Source organism: Cervus canadensis, chromosome 9, assembly GCF_019320065.1.
Source record: "Cervus canadensis isolate Bull #8, Minnesota chromosome 9, ASM1932006v1, whole genome shotgun sequence".
Taxonomy (NCBI): Eukaryota; Metazoa; Chordata; class Mammalia; order Artiodactyla; family Cervidae; genus Cervus; species Cervus canadensis.
The window spans coordinates 64058081-64085629 of record NC_057394.1 but is presented as its reverse complement, the minus strand read 5'-3'; the positions used below and the strand labels follow the sequence as shown (position 1 = coordinate 64085629).

The 27549-nt window shown below is 40.6% G+C and overlaps 1 protein-coding gene across 2 annotated transcripts in view; it reads right to left on the bottom strand.

The window, feature by feature from the left end:
• Positions 1 to 215: 215 nt before the first annotated feature.
• Positions 216 to 27549, bottom strand: part of COG3 (component of oligomeric golgi complex 3) — a 60114-nt gene continuing 32780 nt past the window's right edge. For both annotated transcript variants that reach the window (XM_043477676.1, XM_043477677.1), the window contains 8 exons: positions 23650 to 23739; positions 20283 to 20403; positions 17735 to 17823; positions 17491 to 17625; positions 11494 to 11569; positions 6524 to 6651; positions 5658 to 5756; positions 216 to 2162 (listed from right to left, as the gene is read on the bottom strand). In XM_043477676.1, coding sequence (XP_043333611.1) covers positions 2133 to 2162; positions 5658 to 5756; positions 6524 to 6651; positions 11494 to 11569; positions 17491 to 17625; positions 17735 to 17823; positions 20283 to 20403; positions 23650 to 23739 — 768 coding nt within the window. In that variant the 3' untranslated portion in view covers positions 216 to 2132. The remainder of the gene's footprint in view (positions 2163 to 5657; positions 5757 to 6523; positions 6652 to 11493; positions 11570 to 17490; positions 17626 to 17734; positions 17824 to 20282; positions 20404 to 23649; positions 23740 to 27549) is intronic.

Below are 27549 nucleotides of genomic sequence, written 5' to 3'. Positions count from 1 at the left end.
CAAGCAAAATGGGGGAAATGGGAGTAACACTGGTGGAGAGTACCACATCAGCACGCGGCCTGTGATGCGTGTTACCGTTCTGCAAGATGGCCCACTGGGAGAAGTCTGGTCCAGGTGCACAGGCCCGGTCTGTATGACTTCCCACAGCCGCATGTGAATCAACAGTAAAAATCTTCGTTAAAAAAAGCCTTTAAAAGGATCCACACACAGACTCATGAGGACAAAGTAGGAAGCAAAAATCTTTATTTCTGAAAAAATTCACATTTATTAAAAACAGCAATTTCTAGCCAAATAATATAAAGCATTTTAAATTAATTATTTGAAAGTATGTACACTCTTTGTATAAGTGAACACTTTAAACTGTACAGATTTAAACAAATAGTCATTTAGCAAACAGGGTGGATCACTATTACCTACTCAGTAAGGTATTTGAGTGTTTCAGAAATAAAAGCTTCAAAGCACAAGAATGAGTGCCATCAAATATTTTTATCCTTAAGAACACACTCTGCTCTGTACATCAAATGAAATCAGTCACAGTACTGTACAATAATCATGCCCTCATTTCTTTGGAAAGGCTATTTAAAAATCAAATGTACATATAATATACAAAACTGGATATTTTACAGTTTATTTCATTAAACACATATTTAAAATAGTAGAAGTGAAAAGAATCTTCCTAATTCATTCATTTCCTATCAAAGAATGAATATGGCCCCTCTTTACCTTCTACCTTCCCAAAATATACAGAGTATTAAGGTCTATCAAGCAACATCCATCACCAAGTTACACTGAGGTGAAAAGCAAGTGACCTTTTAAAATGACAGACATCAGGGTATGTAAACTATCCACACGCGGTGGGAGTCTACTTGAAGTGAATGAAAAATACTAGTCTCAAAGAATGAGGTCTGCTAGCTACATTCCAGAGCCCTTGTTAGCGTTCTATCTCTAAACTAGTGTCTGAGTAACTCAAAATTCATTGTGAACCAAAAAGCAGGTGACATTTACTGTAACATCAGAGGCAAAACCAATTCAATCAGGAAACAGGTATTTGTAGGAAAACGCAAGAGATGTGCGTAATTAATTTGATGACCCCTGATATCAGGCAGTCCGTTTCGAGGGACAGGCGGTCTTCACAGTCTGTGAGCAAACTGCATTCTGCTGTCGCAGTCGCAGGCTGCCGGCTCGCGGCACAGCCGCTGTGAATGTCCCGGACATCAAAGTGCTTGCTTTTCAAAGAACTATGGAAATGGAAGGCAATGTGCAGAAAGCTGGTAACCCTCACATCATGCATGCGACCCGCTATTCACTGGGCTTCCTGCCTCCTCAGTGTGCCAGCCTGAAGACCCCTAATTGGTACCTCCCCCTCACCAACACTGCCTACTGTACCGTGAGATTCTCATTAAAGACACGCACGCACCCACCACGAGAAGGCTGCAGCCCCCGCCTGCTTCCGAATGCTCTGTACCGAAGCCATTCACAGAGTACACACTCTGGGACCTTACATGAGGCCCTGTATCTTGAAACTACCTCACATCAAACACGCAGAATACCCTGAATGCCCAGGAAAGCAGGACGTGTTCTCAGAAGCAGCCAATCTACTCCAAACTAAACTTCAAAGTGAGAGGAGAAACATTACAAATAGAGTGTAGAAATAACATTTCTGGAAGTAAAAAAAAAATAGTCACTGTGGAATGCTCAGTGTTAAAAGGACTGAAGTGTTTCTCACTCTAACAAACCCTACTCTTAGAAGTTTCCTAATTAGCTGTATTTCCGTAAAGCTCTTTGCGGCATTTATTATAATCTATTTTCACTGCATTTTTCTTAAGAACCATTTCCCCGTGTGCCCTCCATAAGTTTTTCCTCTTAAAAACTTACACTGCTTGTGACCGTTTAAGTGAGGCAGTTATCAGCGCTCATAGACTATATCACTTATCTTTGGCATGTTGATGTTTTTAAAAGGGAAACACAAATCAGTGCACACTTTGCTTCCATTTCATTCTGTGGTCAGCCCTGAGCGGCGGCCGTGTGGTTGGGACGTCCATTGTCCAATTCCCCGGTGTCCTGCAGGCCTCCGGACCCGGCAGCCCATTCCTGCCAGCTGGCCATCTATACGCACAGCCCGACGGGCCGAGTTATTTAGAAACTGACAGTAGGAGGTTCAGCTGAAAAGCAAGAAGAAAGGCTGTGTTAGTTCCGCTGTGCAATACCGTACTCAAGAAAAGGTGTTGAGATTCTCACAACCAGAACAACAGGGCAAGTCTAAAATTTTTAAGAGACCAATAAGCTCGGCTGTAAAGTAGAACCTGGACCCGTGATGGTCTGACTCCCGGAGCAGCCCCAGGGGCACTGCGCATCGTGGGGTCCTATAAGGAGGCACTGCCGAACCTGGACCCTTAACTCATTCAGAATCTGATGAGGAAGACAGAAAATAGCTAGACACCAACACTGACAAAAAACAGAAACAGCTTTCAGAGGTCCCCAAACTTCTTGGCACCAGGGACCGATTTCATGGAAGACAATTTTTCCATGGACTGGGGATGGGGACAGTTTGGGGATGATTCGTTTGAATTATATTTATTGTGCACTTTATTTGTATTATTATTACATCACTTCCACCTCAGATCATCAGGCACTAGTTGGGAACCCCTGTAAATAACCAACTTCATCTTTCTCTACGCAGAGTGTGCTGTGCAGAGAGCTGTATGCTAGGAATTCTTTCAATGATTCTTCATTGCACAAGAACAGGCCCGGCAGATTCGGGAGCCCCCTGCCCCCTCTTTAAAGGAGGGCATGACACAGAGCCGGCCCAGGGAAACCAGAGAAGTCACCACTGTCACCAGCAGGGATGCAGCCTGAGCTCTGCCACCCTGGCCCCGGGGAGACCTGTGGCTGACTGAGCCTGGCAGTGCGTCCTTCTAAAGGCAAGGGTTTTTTGGGTTTGTTTTTGGGGTTTTTTTGCATTTTATTTACTATTAAGTATGCACATTGCAATTTATGAGATCTATTGGCAACTATAATTGTCCTTTCCTTTAAAAAAATTAATTTATTTAATTGGAGGCTAATCACAATATTGTGGTGGTTTTTGCCATTCACTGACATGAATCACCCATGGGTGCACATGTGTCTCCCCATCCTGAACCCCCCTCCCACCTCCCTCCCTACCCTATCCCTCTGGGTGGTCCCAGAGCCCCGGCTCTGAGAGTCCTGCTTCATGCATCGAACTTGCACTGGTCATCTATTTTACATATGGTAATATGTATGTTTCAATGCCATTCTCTCAAATCATCCCACCCTCTCCTTCTCCCACAGAGTCTAAAAGTCTGTTCTTTTCATCTGTGTCTCTTTTGCTGTCTTGCACACAGGGTCGTCAGCAGTCACTAATACCAGTTGTTATTATTATCTAGAAAATGTAACGGTTCTGACAGAGGATCAAGGAACAGAGAGGAGGATGGATTCTCTTAGTGTTTTTCAAACTACTGGTTGCAACCCATTGGTTCGTCGTCATGAAAACAGTTCAGTGGTTCATCAACAGAAGAGAGAAGAAAATCAAAGCAACTGAGTTGCACAGTGTGAGTGACCACGACAAAACGTGGAAGTCACAGACACACGCACACACACTAAAGCACATTCCTCACGGGCAGGAGTCAGGTGGGAACCCAGGAGCTCTCCGTGTTCTGGCCAGACCCTCCTCCCCTCACACCTTTACCCACGTTCGTGTCGCCCACCAGAGGCAGCCCAGGCCCCTGAGTCACCCCGCTGGGCTCCTCCCCACCTCACAGCCAGCCCTCTGACCAGCAGCCCGGCACCCACCGGCGCCAGGACACGCCTCCGCCGCCGCCTTCGCAGGTGATGGCTGTTTCTCTCCCACTTGCCCATGATCACTGGGCCTGGAGGTGGGACCAGAGTCCCCCTGCCCCCCACTGCCATTCCCGGGCCATTCTCCTTCCCTCTCCCGCCACCCTCCACAGCTCTGGTTTTCAGACCAGGCCATGCGTCACTCCTCCACCAACCACTCCTCGGCTGCAACCTGGCCATGCACTTTTTGCAGGTCTCAGAACGCTATCATTTTTTTCTAAAACTACTCCTGTGAGAATTCTTAGTGATTTCAACACCCTGACAGCTAACCTTCCAGGGTGGAGGCCTCTCAGTTGCACGGCTCCTTTCCGCTAATGCCCTCTTCTTTCACCAACCTCGTCAGCTCCTCAGGCCGTGGGCACCTGCCAGCTCCGTGTTACCGCTCTCTGCAGCCGCTCCACGATCCCACTGTCACAGCTCACACTGCGACCCCACAACTATCTTCCAGCTCATCTTCCCTCTCGTCCTCCCCCTCCAGTAATCCTGCCTCAACCAGGACCTATGACCCGGTTCCTCCCGCCTTCTCACTCTCTTTCCCTCAGCGCCTCCTGCTCCTCGTCTGCCGTGTTCCACAGCAACCACTACAGCCACTCCCCAATTACTTCAAATGACCTATAAAAAAGCATCCTGATTGTATGCAAGAACTACAGAGACACCTTATCTTTGAAAAATAAGAAACTCATACAGCCGTAAGAATGAAGTTCTGATGCAAGCTCCAGCATAGATGAGCCTTGAAAACATGATGCTAAGAGAAAGAAGCCAGTCTTCAAACGCCATGAAATGCATGATTGCATTTAATGCACTATCCAGACTCGGCAAATCATAGAGACAAAAGTGGATTAGAAGACGAGGGGAGAATGAAGAATCTGCTAAAGGACAGGGCTTTCTTTGGGATGGGATGAAGATGCTCTGAAATTAGACCATGGTGATGGTTCCAGGACTTAGTGGATATACCAAAAACTCTGAATTAAAAAGATGAATTTTATGGTATATGAATTATACCTCAATTTAAAAATGGCCCCACTTCTCCTCCAGTTACCACCCCATCTCTTCTCTCTCCGCACAGTAAAACTCCTCAAAGACTGACCACACTCACCGCCTCCAGTCTCCCCCTGCAGGTTCAACGCAAATCAGACGCTCACCAACCTTACTGCTCTCCTCTCTAGTCCTCACCACATACTAAACTCCTCAACAATTCTTAAAACCAGAGACAAAGCATCCTCTGTGGCGCCAGTCTACTCCTACTCAATGAAAGTTTGCTGACAGAACGGAATAAATGATGACAGTCAACACAGGCTGAGCTCTCTATTCAGTTTTTTTTAATTTAGGAAGAAGAGAAAAAGAGGATATCTTTCTAACATCTTTGAAACATGGGCCTCTTATCATACATACTGCAAACAAAACTATGCAGCAACCTAAATACCACTATTTGAGTCTTCCACAAAGAGTTTATCTTAAACATAGCAACTTTCAACTACAGAAAGCATTAAAAAGCAACTGAGGGGACTTCCCTGGCGGTCCAGGGGTTAAGACTCCATGCTTCCACACCAAGGGGCCAGGTCTGATACCTGGTGGGGGAACTAAGACCCCATGTGCCACAAAGTGTGGCCAAAAAACAAAAAAGCAGCAATTGAAAATCTGAACACCATCACCAAACGTGAGAAAGCAATTCAAGGCTTGAAATCTTGATCATCAGAATAATGTACAATTTTAAAAATTACAACAAAATATGGTAACTCAAAAGATACTATCTACTGAAGTAAAATAACTAAAAGGTTATAAAAGTAACACAGATTACCTACCTGTTCCATAGAAGGACAAGCAATGATTTGAACATCTTCAGGGCTAAACTCTTCCTTTAACAAGACGTGGAACTTCTGGAAGACTTGCTGAATATTATTCTTAGAAAGAAGAAAAGGCAATCGTATTATATAAGTCACTGAAAACAGATTCAGCCTCCTTAAACATGAAGAACCAAGGAAGTTAAATACTACTATTTGCCAAAACAAGTGGAGGAGACGTATCTTCCAGGGGATTACCAAAGACATGTAACTGGCACTTAATATTTCACATGCCAGCACAACCTGACTAGTAAGACTTATCAGATAGTATTTCCTGGAAAAAACTAAACTCTTGCCAGCCTTGTCCCCTCCAGAGAGTAAGAGTTTTCAGCACCAATTTCTTCCACAAAAGATAATGAAGTTCCCAGACACATAAATTGTACTTTAAAAACCAACCAATGCCTTGGGTAAAGATGTAAGCTCAACACAGAGCTGGAAGCAGTGAGTACTAAATCTGCTCTGGCGTTTAATCCCCTGGGGGTTGCTGCAAGCCATTTATTTCCACTACTCACCAGTGAAATGGGCACAGTTCCCGAGATGCTGTTCTCTCAAGTGTGGGGCCACATCTCACACAAAGGTCTGATTACTTATTTACTCATTTACTAATTTCTACTTTTTGGCAGAAATTACCTTTGGGCCATAGGTAACCATAAAAAATTAAGATAAAATGAGGGCTGGGTGGGGAAGGGCGGGCAGAATCAGACAGATGCAAGCTTTGTAAGTCTTTCAAACATTTACAAATATTTACAGGAAGAGGAAAATGCTAGACAAAGCAAGAACACTTGAAGAGACCAGCCAATGTTCACACAGATCATCATGAAACTTACCCTGACTGGTTTAAACAGGATGAACTCAGTGTCCTTGTTGGACAGGTACAAGGACATACTCCTCAATGTCAGGGGCAGCTTTGCTTTTATCGTCTTGTAGGCACCTGCCACAAGGTCACTGACCTTTGCTGCAAAGAAATCAGCCTCCTCAGTATCACAAGTAAAAACAGAAGTACTTCCATTTTAATTCAGAGGAGAATAAAAGGAGAGAAAAACAGCAAAAGACAACTATTTCCTCAAAGAATTTTTTTTCACTTTTGTTTATTTATCAAGTTTAATCACAAGCCAATAAACGTTCATTAAGTATTTAGATACATAAAATTCTAACCACAAAGGCTAAACAGAAAAGAATTCCCCCAGCATGGCTCAGGACATTCATAGGGACGGTAGTATGGTGCCTTTGGAATTTGGAGATAAGAGGTAAGGTAAAATTAGAAGTCATTTGTAGAGAAACAATAGAAAGAATTACTTTGTAATGAATGAACTTATTCACTGTGACTCTTACTGACTCACAGTAAGAGATGCTCTCTGTCTTATGAGATCATTCAGACAATGCCCACACATCTTTAATGGGAACTAAAAATCCATTTGTTATGTTCTTATACTATATTATCAGAAAAGGAATAGAATCCCAGAAAACTGTAACTGAAATAATCAGTAGCCCAGATATAGTGTCTCAAAAGAAGTACAAATGGAAAAGAACAGCAGCAATCTGTATAAAGTATTTAAGAGGGAAAATTACCTAGAAAGCTAGAAAGGAAAAGACTGATTAATCATTTCAAAGATGGTCAACCTCCCTCATAAGTAAGGAAATGCATATTAAAACAACTGAAATAGTTCAGACTGCTTACCATTACTAAGGTGGTGCATGTCCACATTTGCAGAGGAGTGGGGAGACAGGCCACCTCATGCACTGTTATTGTGGCCACGCCCTGAGGCACCGGCTGTGGAGACCTAACTACTGGTTGCCCGTTGTTGCTCTAGTCGCTAAGTCATGTCCAACTCTCTGCGACCCCATGGACGGCAGCCCACCAGCTGCCTCTGTCCATGGGATTCTCTAGGCAAGAACACAGGGGTGGGCTGATCTTCCCAGGATCAAACCTGTGTCTCTTGCGTTGGTAGGTGGGTTCTTTACCACTGAGCCACCTGGGAAGCCCATTTTAACTACTGGACCACCAGGGAATTCCCCTTCATCCACTGTTGATGGGAGTACAGTAGAAACTGGTTCAACTTCTTGGAAGAGATACTGGGCAACGTCTAGCAAAACTGAAAATACCCATACTCTTTAATATTTAATGTCTGTACTGCTAAAAATTTATGGACATGCTCACAAAATACCACCAAGATATGTGTGTTTATTAAAGAGTATAAGGAAAAACTAAAAGTAATTTAAATATTAATAGAATTATTAAAGAAACTGTGCTCTAGTGATATATGTGTCCATTAAATAGAATGGGTAGAGCTCGATACGCTGACATAGAAAGGGCTCTAAGGTACAGAGTTAAGTGTTTTTAAAAAAGGGGGCGGGGAGGGGATATTTTGTAAGCAGATCGGGTAGGAGGTCCCTGGAGAAAGAGAACCAAGCATGGTTTTCTTGACATAAGGGAAGCCATTTTGTCCTAAGCCTTTTTGTGATCTAAGCCCAGCCACAATGCTTGTCCCTGGACAGGTCTCAGTAATTGATGATCTTAAGGAAAGTGAGGGAATGCAGGAACAAAGGAAAAGCAGTAAAAAAACAACAGTTCAGTGACAAAACACTAGCTTTGTCCTCAAGGGATACAGAGAACAATCTGATACACATCTTTGAGTTCTGCAGGCAGTAAGTTCTCCACAACCAGGTGGAGGCTGGAATGATGATGTTGACCCTCATGACTTCAATCAACTAAAGCTTAGATTCTGTAGACCACTGCCCCAGTTCAATGCTCAATTCTCTGCTCAAGCCCCTTCATGCATACGTGTAACCCTTGGCTTAAAACTTTCCCAATTTTGCTGTCTGGGGAGATGCTGCTTTGGGAAAGATCCCTGGTGTTCTTTCTTGCCGCAAGTAATACTCCTTCCTTCTCCTGATCTTTGCCTTGTTTGTGTCTTTTAGCTCAACACTTACCAAAAGGCAAACTTGGTGAGTGTGGAGCTAAAACTTGTTACCTGAAAAGTGGTTACCCAGGTTTTTCAAGTATAATCTTATATAGTATATTATATCTTATTATATTATAATAAGTATATTATATAAGTATATCTTTTTATTATATTATAATCTTATTATATTATAATCTTATATAATATAATCTTATTTGTATAACATGTTTCAAGTCCATATATGCTAGAATACACATGTTCGGGAAGCAGCTGTGAACAGTGGTTACCTTCGAGAGAACTAGTTTGGAGGTGGAGAACAGAATTACTTCTAATTTTATACTTCTCCACATTTCAACTTTCAAACCACGTTAAAATTTTTTTAGTTGAGGAGGGTTATAGATGAGCAGGGCAAGAAAGAGCCAGTGCTCTCAAGAAGAAAGAACAAACAATCCAAGAACTGCTTATTTTTCAAAACAGATGAAAACTCCTTTAAGACAGTTAATTCCATAGGCTCTGGTCCTCCCATCACCAATACATTTGAGGCATCACTGGTCAGTTTTCAGAAGCCTGGATAACTACAGTTATATGTGGAGCTCAGTAAATAAAGTACCCTAATTCTTAAGAAGGTATATTTCCCAGACTGAAATAACAAACTGGCATCCTAATTATAGCTCAATCTCATGAGTTCATCATGAATTGACCCCAAGAATGTGATCAAGTCTGCATGTACCACATTAACCATGGGTTCCAGGGGTCCAAGACAAGTTTCTAGACTGTTCTTGGTGCTCCCTCCCCAAAGGCTCGAAAATCCTTGACATTTCAGTGTGGGTTTCTCCTGTTACAGATCAAGAGACAGCAACGCCATAGCTCCCTGTGGCCAAAGGGGGCAGAAGATACAACTAGGTAAACTGAAGTGTCACTGGTAACACTTGCCAGCATCTCCTCACACAGAAAGAACCAAAGTGATTAAATGACAAAAACAGTAAGCCCTATTTCATCTAGTCCTTCTGTCGGCTTCCTTTTCCTTTCATCTACTCCTGCTTTACTAATGCCAACGGTAGCGCTACTTAAGAGCACCACACACTCAACACTGAGACTTCTACTCGGATTCCACTTGAGAAAATGACAGCCCCTATTCTGAGCAAGAGAGAATCTTTTTAGAGCAGAAAGGAAATACATTAATTATGCATCGAGCCCCCAGGCTTAGCTGTACTAACTATGCGTATGCCAATTTGTTGGTTTCTACCTATTTTAAGAAAAATTTACTGCACCCAAGAGTTTCATCTACATTAACATTCAAAATAAAATCAGCTCCTATTTCTAAATAAGCTCGGCAAGTAACTGAAACCTTGAGCCAAAAGCCCAGTTAATCCAAAAACAATCAGAATTCCTTCTAGAACTGGTGCTGAGCTACAGATTGACAAGCCTGCTGCTGACCCTGAGGGGTCAGAACAAGCGGTTGCCACCAGGCTGACTACAGTTAGAATTTCCAGTATTGTCTGTAAAAGACTGGTTTTCTGTCTCTTGACAGAATGTACTAGGTGAAGGATGTTCTCTGTCCTTTCATAATATGGCGAAGATTTCAATCTCATATACAACACAAGGTTTAAAATAATAAATCCAGTATACCATTCACTATCTCTACCACAGTAAACAAAAGGACTAAAGCGTGTCACAAAGTTTATTTGCAAAATAAAACAAATCAATGCAAACCTATAAAAGTTCCCATGATAAATTTTTGGAATAAAATCCTGCCTTCCATTCAAATACAAGTGACAATTCTCTATGCTTCGCAAATCTTCCTAAGAGATACAGAGCTACTCTTACTCTTCTCTGTTCTACTTCAACTTCAAACTAACCTGAGGCACTAATAAGAATAACTGAAAATTTCAGAATGGCCTCAATTCTTTTTCCCAAAAGAAGTAAGTAACTGACAGACATACATTCTTTCACTATGGAAAGCCAAATCATGTTAAAAACCTAATTCCACTTTAAGTGCCTATAGACAGTCAATCTTTTATGGCTGCTAAGACGGAATCATCCTTCGGCTTTCTCACTATAAGCAAAACACTTCCTACCAACTTGCACACGGCTTACCCATAATTAAAACACTGATTGCTTCGCCATCGTGCTCTTCTCATTCAAAGGATCTCTATCCCAACATGAGCCAAGGAACAGCAAGAAACATATAATCTAACAAAGTGATTTATTCTGGTTGAATGACAACTGAAACTGTCACAAAATGGACTAAAAATAACCCACAAAACTAGTCTTGATTTTCAGTGTCTAATATCTAATGCCAAAGAAGGGAAAAAACCTTCTAGCACAAAAAAATTTACATTTAGGAAAGAGTTAAGACAGGAAACATCTCAAGCATTTCTGTCAATCAATGACATTGCCTGCCAACTCCCAAACAACTTTTACAATTTTTTTTTCAAACACTCTAAAACATTAAAGAGAATGTAACTTGTATAAAATGTAATAATGTCCAATATTTCTTCATATAATACTTGGAAACAGTAGCATACTCTCCATTAATTTCATACTATCAAACACTGTATTTTCATCCAAGTTCTAAGACAGTGAAAAGCAGGTATACAAAAACTAGTGCACTCAAAGCATTTTCATCTAAGCCATATTTTATTTTTAACTGGGTGTGTACGTATGTATATGTATGTGTGTGTTTTTTTTTAATTCTTCCTTTGACTTGGAATGCTTATTGAAATACAAGTAGTGTTGGCTCAATTAGGAACTGTCAACTCCAAGCTGGATCTTGCATTAACCTAAACCACAGCAGGAGTAGGAAACCAACTCCAAGCTGTCAGAGCAAGACTATATAAATGCACATTAACTGACATCCTAAAAGAGAAATCCCAGTAGTAAAATGTGGATACCTGGTTGTGCCCAAGGCTGCTGAGACAGCGTGTACTTAGGTCCTCCCTGGCTGGCCATTGTTTTTAATGCTGAAACCTAGTAGAGGAGACAAAAGGAGAGAAGTTTCATTTCACTGGTGACAAATTAAACAGAACTGCTCTCAGAAGATGTGACACCATTCGAACCTATGAAAATGACAATAACCAAATGTACAGCTCTAAGAGAAAATGGATCATTTCCCATAATCCTTTACAACCAATAAAATATCTTAGCAAAACTTCTTTCGTGATTTCCAGGCATACCACTGTTTTGCAAAAAGAAAATCACACCAATGTCCTGAGGCATTCTGCCTGAAACATTTCAGGAAGACAAGAATGAAGACTGAGAGAAACATCAACACCAAACAGATCTCTCTTTAAGTGGACTGTTAGGTTAACTTTAAATTATTTTCCTATGTTATCAGAAAACTGTCATAGGAGCTGGACAAAATCCCCTTTATATATCTACAGGGTCCTTTTCTTCATTATAGGCAGAGAGAATGTTATTAAAAAAAAAAAAAGGTTTTCAGATAGCATCAAAAAGCACACTTGACTAACCAGTGTTAGAGGTATGAAACTGGATGCCCACCCTGTAGTCACTTCTCTCTTCATTCCTCAGCATCAGTCCAGAGAAGCAAAACCATGCATTTTGGACAAGAATGTTCTTAAGGTGGCAAACTACAGTGGGGCTAAGGTGGAGCTGGGGAGCGTAAAAGACAGAAATTCATAAAACATCTTTTTTAGAAAGGACTGCTAGGTACCAAAGGTCCAGGCCATGATCTTGGCCTCAGCAGACAGTCTCATTAGAAAGACTTCAACACCAGCTCTTTAGATTTCTCATAGAGAAGGCCACATAAATATTTAGGCAGAGAATGAGCACAGACAGGATATAATGTTAACCCAGACCTCTCCAGTCCTCTGTTTCTACCGAGCTCACATTCCTGAAACTACTTCTAGGCCCTTGCTCATGTTGTCATGTGTATAAAATCACCCCTTTCCACTGTCACTCAATTCCTCTATATGGCTTTATTTTTACTATGAAATGCTGCTTTTAAAAGTGAATCATTGTCTAGGGATTAGACAATGCTAAAAGAAAAACATGTTCATGTTTAGTGTATATTATCCCCAATATTTCCCAACATAAATAAAAACATACTAATGTGTCTACATTTACAAAAGCAGGAACACAGTGCTCTGAAAACTGTTTTTTTCCACTTAAATCTAAGTCCTGAACATTTTTCTGTATCCAACTGTTACACTTTAATAGTAATGCCTGCCTGTTAGTCCACTGACTGTTCCAGAATTTAACCAATTTCATAATGACATATATTACACAGAACTATTTTTATATTAAAAGCAAGTATATACTTGTATATTCACCTCTATTTACTATCTAGATAATATATTAAGTAGGCCATAAAGTTTGTTTTGGTTTTCCCATTAACATCGTATGGAAAAATCCGAATGAACTTTTTGGCCAACCCAATACTCGTCTTTAAGTTAAACCTCAAGGAGCATTTTCCTCAAACAGTTTCCCCAGTCAGCCCCATCTGTTTTAAAACCCCACAGGATGAAGACAGACCCACTGTCTCATAATGACACTGCTGCACACATCTTCATGTTTACATAATATCCATCTTGATTTCCCATTAGGTTATAACTCCTTAAGAACAGAAATTAAATCTATAGGTCAAATTCTATTGCAACACTATGTCAGAAAAAAATTTATAGTGTTACTGAGGAAATTAATAATACTTCAGAGGGAACATTAAGAGTAAACTTGCAATGCTTTAGCAAATTGCTTGAGAGGAAATGAAAACTGCTAATAAGTCTGAGTTTTTAGAATAAACTGGTCCCACCATGGGAAACACCTTTTAGCTTAGCTATAAACTTTGAAATTATACTTCCTATAAAATACTTTCATTCAGGTTTTTTTGCAAAAGCACAATCTTCACTTCATATTTGTCACATACTAACATTTCTGCAAGTGCTTAGAAAGTACTTTGCTATTTTTGATCTTCCGGTCCTGTTATATACATATATCACCATATAGAGTATAGTGAAAGTTGCTCAGCCGTGTCTGACTCTGCAACCCCATGGACTGAAGCCCACCAGGCTCCTCTGTCCAGGAGATTCTCCAGGCAAGAATACTGGAGTGGGTTGGCTTTCCCTTCTCGAGGGGATCTTCCTGACCCAGGGATCAAACCCAGGTCTCCAGCACTGTAGGCAGATTTTTTATCATCTGAGTCACCAGTCATATCAACCTTAAGTAAAAAGGAGGGCTACGACAGCGCTCTTCTGTGGAGATCAGAAAGCGAGGCTTGGGGAAGCTGAGTGCATGCTCCCCTCTCAGTCAGGAGGTACAGAATGTGGCCCACAGCTCACTTTTCTTGCCTTGAAACGCTATGCTCTTTCTACTGCCCTCCTGACTATCCCAAGCCCTACTTAAGAGTTTGCTTCAAGAAATATTCAATATGATGAAATTCGAGAACAATAAAAGAGTATGGACAGTTTTTTACTTTTGGAAAATATCTGACCCAAATGTTTTCATATGAATCTCTACCCCTCAACACTTGGAAAACAGTTTCACACTCCCTGCGTGGGTGCTCAGTCGCTCACTCCTGTCCGACTCTTGGCGACCCCACGGACTGTAGCCCACTAGGATCCTCTGTCCATGGGATTTCCCAGGCAAGAATACTGGAGTGAGTTGCCATTTCCTTCTCCAGGGGATCTTTCCGAACCAGGGATCAAACCCGGGTCTTCTGAATTGCAGGCAGTCTCCTACTGATCTTTCCGAACCAGGGAACAAACCCGGGTCTTCTGAATTGCAGGCAGTCTCCTACACTGCAGGCAGATTCTCTACCGACTGACCTCCAGGAAAGCCCACTGCACTTTCTAGGACCATTCAAATGATGCTGAGAGAAAAGGCTATTTTTCAAGGAGCAGGAAACAAGGCAAAGTTATTCTAGAACTTTATCACTCTAAAGAAATTTCATTATTTTATAAAATAAAATTTTATTAACTGTGACCCCAAAAAATCAGGAAGGATGTTTACACCAGACAGATAAAAACGTCGTAGAAGTGTTCATCTCATGTGTAATGGGTCACACTGCTAAGGCTGAATTTCTCAGACTGAAATGAAGATGATTTAACTACTCTAGGTACAGGGGATATAAGGAGAATTAATGAAAACAAAGCATCTCAACAAAGAGAGCTCAAGGAAAGAGCTACATAAACAATAAAGCCAATTTACAACAGGTGAAGGGGATTGGAATCACACCTGGAGTCTTCTGGTTGTCTTCTGACAAGCTAAAAATGTTTTATCTACAGACTCTCATAGTTTGTTTTATGGCAAATCCATATATATTTTATTCAGTCCAAACTCAGAAACAAGCTGAGGACATTTTGTTAATGAGGCTTACATCCAAACAGTAAGTGCCGAGACCTACAAGCATACATCCAAATGAAAGATGAAAAACTGTTTCCTTTCTACCTCAATGAATACTGCTTTTGTTGCAGTCATTCATCAAGGCACAAGAAATGACTGCCTTACAATGGCAATTATAACAAAAGGGGTATAAGATTCTGCACCTGCAGAATTACCTTCAAAGAAAATCCTTTTAAAGTTTTAAAATCATTTACTCTGTCTCTGCTATTCAGACTACTAGTAATGTTGACTTGGTGAAACATGAAACATGAAAAATGTTTGGTCCACAAATTTTAAGAAACAATGTCTTAAATGATCGCAAGTGTCTGTATGAACTCTAGTGTGTACGGTGCATGTGAGTTGCCTATGTGTGTATATATCTTCGCCTTTGACCCACTCTATGCCAAGAGGACAAGGGAAGAAACCTAAATTTGGAATTTGTTGTTTTTCAGTCACTCAGTCGTGTCTGAACACATCTGACTCTTTGCGACCCATTGGACTGCAGCTCACCAGGCTTCCCAGTCCTTCACTACCTCCAGGAGTTTGCTCAATCTTACGTCCATTGAGTCAATGATAGCATCCAATCATCTCATCCTCTGTCACCCCCTTCTCCTCCTGTCCTCAATCTTACCAGCATCAGAGTCTTTTCCAATTTGGAATAAGATAACGTAAAAGGGATGCTGGGTCCTCTAAGCTGAAGTATCTACTAAAGAGTCTGACTAAACAGAGGAGCAGTGAGGGACCAGGGTTGTAAAACAAAAAACGAGACAACTGCAAATGAACTGAGGAAGGGCAACACAGACTGAGCTGGTGGCGGGAGGGAGGGAGACCTCTGCCTCCCTGTCCCGCAGCAGGACCTATATGATCAGTGTGCAGCATGGCCATGCAGAGCCATGCTATAATTCAGACTCGGTTAAAGAATGTTCAGTGTCCAGAATCTTCCAAAATACACAAAGTTAAACCAGATTCCCAGGTGGCGCTAGTGGTAAACAACCTGCCTGTCAATGTAGGAGATGTAACAGACGTGGGTTCAATCCCTGGGTGGGGAAGATCCCCTTGAGGAGGGCATGGCAACCCACCCCAGTATTTTTGCCTGGAGAATCCCACGGACAGAGGAGCCTGGCGGGCTACAGTGTGTAGGGTCGCAGAGAGTCAGACACAACTGAAGCGACTTAGCACATATTAAATACACCAAACTTATACTCAGGTCAACTTGGACAACTGCCATCAGTAAATTTTCATTCTTTTGACTTCTAGGAAAACTGTGCTTTTCTAGGAAAAAACCCTTTAAGCCAAGATTTCATTATAACCAACTTGCTTACATCAGAAGATTCATTCTGCTGCTCTGTCACTGTAAAATATTCATCTCTAGCATTTCCCACCAGTATGAACGTGGATGCCCTCCCCAAAACATATACTACACTCTACAAACTAGCTGTCCATGAAGACAGTTTTAGTAAAAACTATGATGACTTATTTGTAACTTACAAAATATCAATACTTGCATCATTTTTTAAAAATCAAAAGCTGGTAGAAAACATTTACACCACACTCCTTTTAAATTTATGTAGTGAGGAAAAAAAAAGAAGACGCACACATTCCAAATTCTTGACGAACAGGCTAAAATCCACCAAACAAGTAATATACCCCAATCATAAAAAAATAGTTTACCATTTCTATATTTGCTTTTTTTTTGGTATCATTTCTTATTTTTAAGAACTAGTATCTTCTATCTTTATCACAGGACCCAGCAACACGTTACCAATGAACAATTTCCTGAGCTGCCTCTTGTCTTTTCATAGATACACCCTGTGTCCCCATTTAAGACTTAGGTAAGCAAATTTGAGAAAAAAGGCTATCATGTTTTTATTTTTTTTTAAATGTCCTCAAATTCAAGTCTGGTAATAAAGTTAATGTCAAAACTTTTTAAACAACTTTACGAGGTAAGTCCTTAGCAACAAAACTTAGGTTTAAAGACAATGATTGAAAAAAGAAAGTCATAACTGCCATAATCTGGTTTTTTTCTTTGCTGGCATTTGCCAGTTTATGGATTTTAGCTGGGAGACAGAGAGATAGACAGATTATTATAAATCTATATATCTGGTGATTAACAATGCAATGATATAGAATCTTCAATTCTCAATACAAAATGAAAGGTAGGAACAGCATGTAAAACAAGAGGAAAATAAATCCGTCATTTAGGTAATGGGAAACCCTCACACATAGGTCTGTGACTACTGCCATGAAGGTCCTAATCCAAGTGAGAGTCCCAAACCACACGCAGACACCTACACTGTGGAGAACAGAGCTAACCGGAGCCTGCTATAACTAGCTTTGCAATACTCACATTTCTTTTAAAACTGGAGAGTTCTGCATGCCTACCTAAAAGTCCAAACCAAAAAGCTTCCGTAAGGGGAAACACGGTGATTTCTTAGGATTGTTAAGACGTTGGTTTACTACTTCCTTCTACCAAGGAGTTCACAAGGTAATTCAAATTGCAATCTAGGGAAGAAGTCAAAATTACTTTACCAAATATGCAGCAAGGTCTATACCTTTGTCAGGAACTCCTCCAGCGGCTCCGTGAACAGCTTGGTCTGCTGCTGAATAAACTGCTCACAGGCTGACTTCAGGTGGCGGTCTACGTCTTTTTTAGAATCAAGGTAATGTTCTCTTATCTCGGGAGTACCCTTAAAGAGAAGATGACAATTTCCTTCTGTTTTTGTGTGCCTAGAAATTACCAGACATGTAAAGAATGTCATTTCTCTCCCACCACCAAGGAAACAGACTCCTTCTCACCTCCAACAAGAACTCTATCAAGGCATTGTTGCTATTCAGCCTAAAAAATCTTGGAACAGTCATAGGATTCAGGATTTTAAATGCTGCATCTGTGAAACAAAATTACTCATCCAGTGAACATGTACAGTTTTAACAGAGAAGTTACGTAACTATTTCGGTGTGTGAACATACACTCGTTCTCTATCACCACAGAGCAAGGGTGCTTTCATTTCCAAGTCACCTCCATGAGTGGGTGAGTTTAGTGCGCCCGTGATGGCTACAGTACTCACACACACATAATTATTTTCTACAACTCAGAATTGCAAAATGGCTATTAATCGCAATTATTTATTTTTAGGAAAAAAGAAAAAGAATAAATGGTAATTAACACCTTACAATTTCACAGCTTTGCTTTAATGATGTTAAATAAGATTTTCTTAAAAAAAAAAAAAAAAGATTCATATACTTACCCAGCTTCTTTTGTTTAAGATCTGGCTGGCATAGAAATTTATTCATTCGAAGCAGAGAGAATAAATTAATATGTCAGCCAGAAAAAAAGAAAAAAAAAACACACCAAAAGGACATGTTTACCCCTTAACCTCCAGACTAACTAGAATCTGTATGAAGTACTAACAGGTCTCATTGATGTTCAAATGCAATAAGATATAACGTTAGTCGTGAGAGGTTAGAGGCTTAAAAGTAAAGATAGCAAGTATTATTAAGTGATAGTCAGAAAAGACCATTGCTTTGCTTTGCCTTGCCAGACTGGAGAAAGCACAGCATGAAGTGCTTCTAGCCTGGAATTAAAAGTACACACACACCACACTGTACTCCCTGCCTCGACTGTGAACTGATTTTACTGAAAAAAAAAAATCCCCTATCAGATTCAATATTCTGAATTCAGTATTCTTTAGTAAATGAGTCTTCATTTCCACTGTCCTTTCTGTGAGAAACCTGAAAAACTGTAGGTAGGTGATCATACTGCATGATTACAGAACCTTCATTATGTTGTAGGGAAAACATTTTAAACCAAAATTTGCCAAAATTTTAAAATACTTCATTTTCTCACACCTCAGTGGATCTATAGTAGAACGAAGCAGCAACAGGTTATGAATTAGAAAAAATATGAAAGAAAAATAGATCAGTCCTGCTTCACCTCATCCTTTGAATAAAATAAGGACCATCAGTGCCTGGCACTCCTCAAGGTTAGGGTGCTAGTCCCACATGTCACACTGAAAGGAAAGGAGGAAACCAACCAGAATGCTTGGGTAATGGAAGCCTCTGATGAGAGTAAACTTAAAAAAAAAAAAAATGATGCATATTCTGTAAAGGCAAAAGTCAGGAAATCTGGCCGCTGTTATAAAAAAAAAATTTACAGAGCAGACGAATAATATACAGGCTTACTATCCAGACTCCACCAGAACCAAAAGGTATTCTCTATAGTGAAAAGGAAAGTGCATTCGGAAATGAAAAAGAATACACTGTTTTACTATGACTCACTCTGATCCCAAGTGATGTTGTATCAAGTCCACTATTTTATAAGCAGTCATTAGGAAAGTAACTTGTTCCTCTTGGAAATCCTATATTTAGAGACCCTCTAAACTATGGAATACAAAAAGTAATCTGAATGGCTATGAATTTTCACAATTCTCCCAATGAACAAGGGAGAAATCCATTCATTTCATAAATGGATGGCTTAAAGCATTAGAGCTTAACTCCTTTGGAAATGGTTAAGAAAAGATAAAGTTTAGATAAATCTGTAAGTAAGGGAGATGGATATTGATGGTATACCCTTTAACTGTTCAAGATCACCATCTAAAAAAATAACTAATCTTTCAGAAATCATCACTTGCTAATTCAGTCAGAAACAAATCATTAGTATGGATGAAGCACCTATCTCAAGATGATTTAATATCTATTACTCAAGACCCTATCATTGCAATTACTTAACCAGGTGATTTAATAATACAACTTAAGTTTATTTAAGCACCTTAAGCTTACAAAAACACATACATATTTTCATTCATTTTCATTCTTAATGATCTTGATAATCTGGTGAAGCATCGTGACGGGTTGATTCTGCTCATTTTACGTGGGGTACGTAAGCTAAAACACATATTTAAAACCACAAGAACCAGGAAATGATGGACCAGGAAAAGAACCTGACTCATTCTTCTGATTTTACCCAGCTGGCTTCCTGAGTTTCTATGAACTGACAAACCCAACCCAATGTCTAAAATCATTCCAGTTAGCTGACACTCTTAAGTATTATTACAGTGATCTTTCATTTTTTAACTGGTTATGGTAATATGTGGCAGATCTAAGAGAAGTCATACTCCACTGCAAGCTGAAATGCTCAAATATAGTTCTCTCTATAAAGAAAACACAGCAAGTTAGATGTAACTAGGATGTTGTCAGCTCAGCTTAGTATGAACAAGCAACATGCTCAGCAAGCATAGCATGCAAAATAAAAAATTGCAGATGAACATAAAATAAACCTAAAAACCTGTGCTGCCACACTTGGACGGGTCAGACACACCCAACTGTGCCAGCCAAGGCAATGAAGTACCTCTAGTTTTCTTGAGGTCCAGGGAAATTTCCTTAATGGTGAATTCAGTGTGAAATGGAGCAATTTGTTCACGAAGAATCAAAAGGTGCTTTATTAAGAAAAGTTGTCCATCAATCTGAGTCTAAATTGTAAGACAGAAAAATGGATATTATCATAGATTAAGTAAAAATAGGAATACATATAACACGTTTGCTATTAACTCAACATTAATCTATCTAGGTCACTTGCCTTTAGCATAACTACATGGTACCAATACTCCTCTGTTGTGCGATGAACTCTATCATATTTTCATGTTGGAACTATCTGGAAAAATCTTACTTCAAGCTTTTATTATCATCTACTCTACTTAGCAAAACCAAGAAAGTAAACCAGACAAAAGGTCGTAAAAGCAGCCCCGTTAGAAGTCAAGTCTATTCTAACCTGGTGCAGAAAGAGCAGAGGCAATATGGCCCAAGAACAGCACAGCACAGGAAGCAGAGCGCAAAGCCTGAGCCTGACTCTGACCTCTCACAGCTTCCTGGTTTCTCCTAGTAACACAGCTTTCACTGTTTGGTCAAAGTGGTTTCAATATTCAAAATATCGGAAATATTGGTATTTATGTAAAAAGTACAAAAGGAGCCTCCAAATGTAAAAAGATTTGGGGTGGTCATTTTGAATCACCCTGCCAGCAATGGAGAACGGACTACCTACACCCCACAGAGGAAGTGCAGACACTCCTGCATTTCCTTTTACCCTCTCAGGACACATCCTCAAGAGTTTTGTGATTCAAGCTCAGCTCTCAAAGCTCTGACCCAGTTTCCAAAATAGTGAATCACCATAGCTCTCATTTCAGAAAAGAGTCTGTATATTAAGAAAAGCAAGGCTATGTTTGCTCCTTCTTGCTGCTATCCAAGACAGACTGACTTTGAAAATATTTTTAATGACCTTACTCTGCATTAGGAAAAGAATAATGTCTTTCAGTAACTAATACAGGCATACCTTGGAGACACTGCGGGTCTGGTTCCAGACCACTGCAATAAAGTGATTATCGCAACAAAGCGAGTCACACAAATTTTTTGGTTACATTTACACCATACTATTATGTGGCCAACAGCATTATGTCTAAAGAAACAAAATACATACCTTAATTTTAAAATACTTATTGCTAAAAATATTAACCATCTTTAGCAATCAAGTATTTTTAAATAACCATCATTTGAGCCTACAGCAAGTCAACAGTAATATCAAAGATCCCTGATCACCGATCACCATAACAAATAAAATAATGAAAACTCTGAAACACTGAACTGCCAAAACGTGATACGAACACACTAAGTGAGCAAATGCTGTGGGAAAATGGTGCCAGCGGACGTGTCTGATGCAGGGTGGCCACAGACCTTCAGTTTGTAAAACACAGAAGCAAACCCCCCAGTTATCTGCGAAGCACAACAGAGCCACGCACGGTGAAGCGAGGTGCGCTGTGCCAGCTCTAAAGAGGCCGTTACAGTGACTCCGCTGTTCTCTCTCCTTCCCACCGTCCTGAACGGACACGAATCAACGTGCACGTGTGATTTACCTGACGGAAACTCACTTTGCACTCTGGAACACAGAGCACTGGGTAAGTAGGAAATGCTACCCGTTTTGAATAATTGCTCTGTTTTCAAAAGAACTAACAGCTCCGAAGGAGAAAATAGTACCATATAGATTGGATTTACTTTGCTGAAGCTACTGTGATTCAGCAAATAGTATCGTGTTAGTGTACTGATATACTAGGTGCTCAATTTAAGTATGGAAGAAAATTTCTTGCCTTAACAAAGTCTCAACACATTAAGACATTTGCATTGATCACTTTTCCAAAAGTTGAAAGATGAAAAGCACACTTAGTTATGAAAATAAATCAGCTAATTCTTACTAAATTGAAGGTCTCCTCATATATATTTAAGTACCTTATAATATGAAGGAAACAGAGTCAGACAATGGCCTTATGCAAGGATGGCCTTACAGGTGGTGTCGGGGAAAGGCCAAATAATTATAAAAAGGGCTTTCATTCTTCCCTTTAAAATGGGGACAGTGGTACAAGAGGATATAAGCACGTGAATTTTTTAAATTAGGTCATTTCCCTCTGATAATATAAGAAATACATGCGCACTGTATAAAATGTGGAAAATAAAGACAAGTGTGAGAAGAAACAAAAATCATCTACAGTCACCCAAAACCTTTCATCACTACTTTTTTACATGAATATACTCATTACATAGTTATCATCTGATTCGTATCCTGTGCCTTGTCTCTACCTTAACATATTCACGTTAAATTTTACCATTCCCTCTTCTAGAATTTAACATCTGTATATTTCACTGTAAGGAATATACCACAACTTACTTAAACATGTGTCTAGTGTTAGACGTGTTTCCTAATTTCCTCTATCACAAAAGAATATGAAAGCTCAGGCTGGGAAATACGTTTTAAATTTCAAACTCCCTGTCTATAACTTAACTTTCCATTCTCTTCTAGTTCCCATGTCAGAATTTCCCTTCAACTCTCAATCCCATGAATGGGAACATACAGTGGTCACAAACAAAGGCAGAGCTTTCTCCAGCTTGTCTAGGATCCCACATTCTCCCACGAGGAGGATTCTGATTTTAGTTTATCTAAAACCTTGAAGTTAGAAACCAAGTTTATAAATCTGGAAGTCTAGAAAGATTCACAAGGTCTGAAAACTCCCACGAGCTATGAAATTTTGGCTGGAAACAGTCCCAAAACTTCCCCCCTGTTGGGGAACAACAGGTATTTTAGGTGGACAGTTAGAGCAGCATCCCGAACCATACTTTCTGGCAAGAAAAAAACTCTCAGGGGCTGTGGGAGCAGCACATGCCAACAGCCATCATCCCCAGATCCCTTCTTCTTGAATAAAAACTGTAAGTTACAAAATCACGTCAACTCCTTCCAGTCACATAATCTATGGGCCACAACTCTTATCTTCCAAACTGACTGACTGATTCCTCCAAGTGAGGCCATTCAACTATTTGGAATGTCATTGTAGGGATGATGACAGATTGCTATGTTTCCTTGAAAACAGTTTCGGTATTCCAGGGAAAAAGCAGTCTAGTACCTTCCTGCTACTAACACTAGAACAAGAAACCTTTATCCCACAGAATTTATAGCCTAAGTACCACCTTTGGTACTTCAGCAAAGCTGGCACTCTCTTACATAGCATAGTCGCACTAAAATGAAGTACTAGCTTTTCTCAAAGGGCCTCAAAATTAAATCACATTAAAAAAATAAATGCTACTGTCAAAATGGCTTTAAATTTCTGTGCCTGTAAATAAACGCTGCATTCCACAATAGTATTATAGATGATCAGATTTCATCTAACACTTCATCAAACCTTGTTTTTGCTGATGGACTCTGATGCTCCAAGCAGGGACTGAATGCAGGCCGACAAGGCTTCCTGTGATAGTCCTTGGAACACTGCCCTCTGGTGAAACAAAAGAGAAACATCCCCTGTAGCACTTCAAACATAGCAAAAAGGAAATCTGTAGGCTGTGAGTACAGTTTGCTTGCCCTTATCTGATGAATTAATTTATTACTACCAATCGCAAATAGTCAGACACGACTGAGCAACTGAACTGAACTAATACTCCTCCCAGACTTTCCTATTCCCACATAAGCTTTCTAGACCAGCACAATCTCCTAATTTGCACCTCTTGAAACTCTCATGTGACCTTTCAACAGTATTTCCTGAGCACCTATTTCATGCCAGGCTCTGTGCTGGTCCTGGAAGCACAGTGGTAGGTGCACAAAGCAGATGTGATCTGACCTTGTGGAGCTCTCACTCCAGTACGATCTCATGATATAGGCTATTTTTTAAACATACAAAACCAACTTTAAAACAAAGCCTCAGTAAATCCACTTCTAAAAATTTATCTCAAGTAATATCAGTACTGTATTCTAAGATTCATATGCATGGCTCTTTTCATAATATTATTTAAAGCAGCAAAAAAAAAAAAAATCTGGAAATAACTTAAATGTTCAGTGATAGGCGGCTGACAAAATACTAGTAAATCTAAATTATGGAACACTGTACATGAAATCAAAGAATGCTAAACAGGAAGTGATAAAATTCTTGTACAAGAATATAATTCATAAAAACAAAATCAGGTTACAAAACAAAAGGTGACGTATGATTAATTTAATTCTGCCATGGCTGTATCTTCCCAGAGGTGTGGTATGTGCACAGACTCCTATCAGCTCCCCTGCTTCCTCTCTGCCTCTGCTCCACCTGAAGCGGAACTGATCAGGATGTGTATGAGCAAACATTTATTACTAGGCCACCATCCTGGGCGCTGGTGTCGGGCGTGATGATTTATTCTCTTTCTGCACTGCTATCCTCTCCTCTGTTTCTCATGAGGCTACTGCACAGTGAGACGAGATTAAAGCTGTCTCTTGCTAGGTCAAGATATACCCATTTGAAAGCAGAGTTTCAAAGAATAGCCAGGAGAGATAAGAAAGCCTTCCTCAGCGATCAGCGCAAAGAAATAGAGGAAAACAACAGAACGGGAAAGACTAGAGATCTCTTCAAGAAAATTAGAGATACCAAGGGAACATTTCACACAAAGATGGGCTCAATAAAGGACAGAAATGGTATGGACCTAACAGAAGCAGAAGATATTAAGAAGAGGTGGCAATACACAGAAGAACTATACCAAAAAAATCTTCACGACCCAGATAATCACGATGGTGTGATCACTCACCTAGTGCCAGACATCCTGGAATGCAAAGTCAAGTGGGCCTCAGGAAGCATCACTACGAACAAACCTAGTTGAGGTGATGGAATTCCAGTTGAGCTATTTCAAATCTTAAAAGATGATGCTATGAAAGTGCTATACTCAATACGCCAGCAAATTTGGAAATCTCAGCAGTGGCCACAAGACTGAAAAAGGTCTGTTTTCATTCCAATCCCAAAGAAACGCAATGCCAAAGAATGTTCAAACTACTGCACAATTGCACTCATCTCACATGTTAGTAAAGTAATGCTCCAAATTCTCCAAGCCAGGCTTCAACAGTACATGAACCGTGAACTTCCAGATGTTCAAGCTGGTTTTAGAAAAGGTAGAGGAACCAGAGATCAAATTGCCAACAACCGTTGGGATCATCGAAAAAGCAAGAGAGCTCCAGGAAAACATCTACTTCTGCTTTATTGACTATGCCAAAGACTTTGACTGTGTGGACCACAACAAACTGTGGAAAATTCTGAAAGAGATGGGAATACCAGACCACCTGACCTGCCTCTTGAGAAATCTGTATGCAGGTCAAGAAGCAACAGTTAGCATCAGACATGGAACAACAGACTGGTTCCAAATAGGAAAAGGAGTACGTCAAGGCTGTATACTGTTACCGTGTTTATTTAACTTATATGCAGAGTACATCATGAGAAATGCTGGGCTGGATGAAGCACAAGCTGGAATCAAGATTGCTGGGAGAAATATCAATAACCTCAGATATGCAGATGACACCACCTTATGGCAGAGAGTGAAGAACTAAACAGCCTCTTGATGAAAGTGAAAGAGGAGAGTGAAGAAGTTGGCTTAAAACTCAACATTCAAAAAACTAAGATCATGGCATCTGGTCCCATCACTTCATGGCAAATAGATCGGGAAACAATGGAAAAGGTGACAGACTTTATTTTTCTGGGCTCCAAAATCACTGCAGATGGTGACTTCAGCCGTGAAATTAAAAGACACTTGCTCCTTGGAAGAAAAGTTATGATAAACCTAGACAGCATATTGAAAAGCAGAGACATTACTTTGCCAACAAAGTTCCGTCTTTGTTGTTAAATCAAAGCTATGGTTTTTCCCGTAGTCACATATGAATGTGAGAGTTGGACTATAAAGAAAGCTGAGCACCAAAGAAGATGTTTTTGAACTATGGTGTTGGAGAAGACTTTTGAGAGTCCCTTGGACTGCAAAGAGATCCAACCAGTCCATCCTAAAGGAAATTAGTCCTGAATATTCATTGGAAGAATTGATGATGAAACTGAAACTCCAATGCTTTGGCCATCTGATGTGAAGAACTGACTCATTGAAAAGACCCTGATGCTGGGAAAGATTGAAGGTGGGAAGAGAAGGGGACGACAGAGGATGAGATGGCTGGATGGCATCACTGACTCAATAGACATGAATCTGAGTAAACTCTGGGAGTTGGTGATGGACAGGGAGGCCTGGCTTGCTGCAGTCCATGGGGTCACAAACAGTCGGACACAACTGAGCGACTGAACTGAACTTGCTAGGTCACTCACCCTGCCTGCCTTAGGAAGACAGCTTCGACTAAGACCCTCTCTTCCTCCTGCTCATTTGTCTTTCTTTACCTTTGACTGGTCAGATGGAGAGGGATAAGATTTGAATTTAAGCTAGGTGAAAATATAATGGGTAGGCCTAGGGCATAAAATAAAAACAGGCACAGTGTCATTAGTGGGCCTACCTACTGTTTGCCTAAAATACCCGCTAAACACCTAAGAGACTTCACCAGGGTCTGTGATGACAATGGGTTCTATGTGGAATGTGGCCCCGCGTACTTCCCTTGGGATCCTGGATCCACTGTAGGAAGTTTCTGAATCCCAACCTAACACTATCATTCAATACACCTATTGGGAGGACCTGGGGAAGAAGGGCTGCCAACACCCAAGTCTCCCTCTGGGGGAGATCTCAGAAGCTGGGCAAAACAGCTGAGATATCCAACTCTGCACAGGCGACCTGGCCTCACCCCTAAATATCCCAGAATCGAGTAAAAGGCGCTTTCTGGTTCAATCCCAGCATCTCCAAGCACAAACTCCAGGAGTGATGCAGTTTAACACAGACACCAAGTAGTGCGCTCTCCAGAGAACCCATGAGTCAGCTGTGCAACGCTGCTCAGGCCTGAGGGCGGTGAGCACAGACGGTCTCCAGAGCGGGAGGGGACACACACGTTCCCTTCTGAACCACACTCTTGACAGACAGTGGCTTCTGGACAATTAATTACATGATCGTCCTAGTCTTCCCTGGTGGCTCAGACAGTAAAGGATCTGCCTGCAATACGGGAGACCCGGGTTCAATCCCCGGATTGGGAAGATCCCCTGGAGAAGGGAACGGCAACCCACTCCAGTACTCTTGCCTGAAAAATCCCATGGACAGAGGAACCTGGTAGGTTACAGTCCATGGGGTCGCAAAGAGTTGGACACAACTGAGTGACTTCACTTTCTTTTCTATCTGTATTTAATCACTTCTCTCTTCATATGCTATTTAAATTGTAA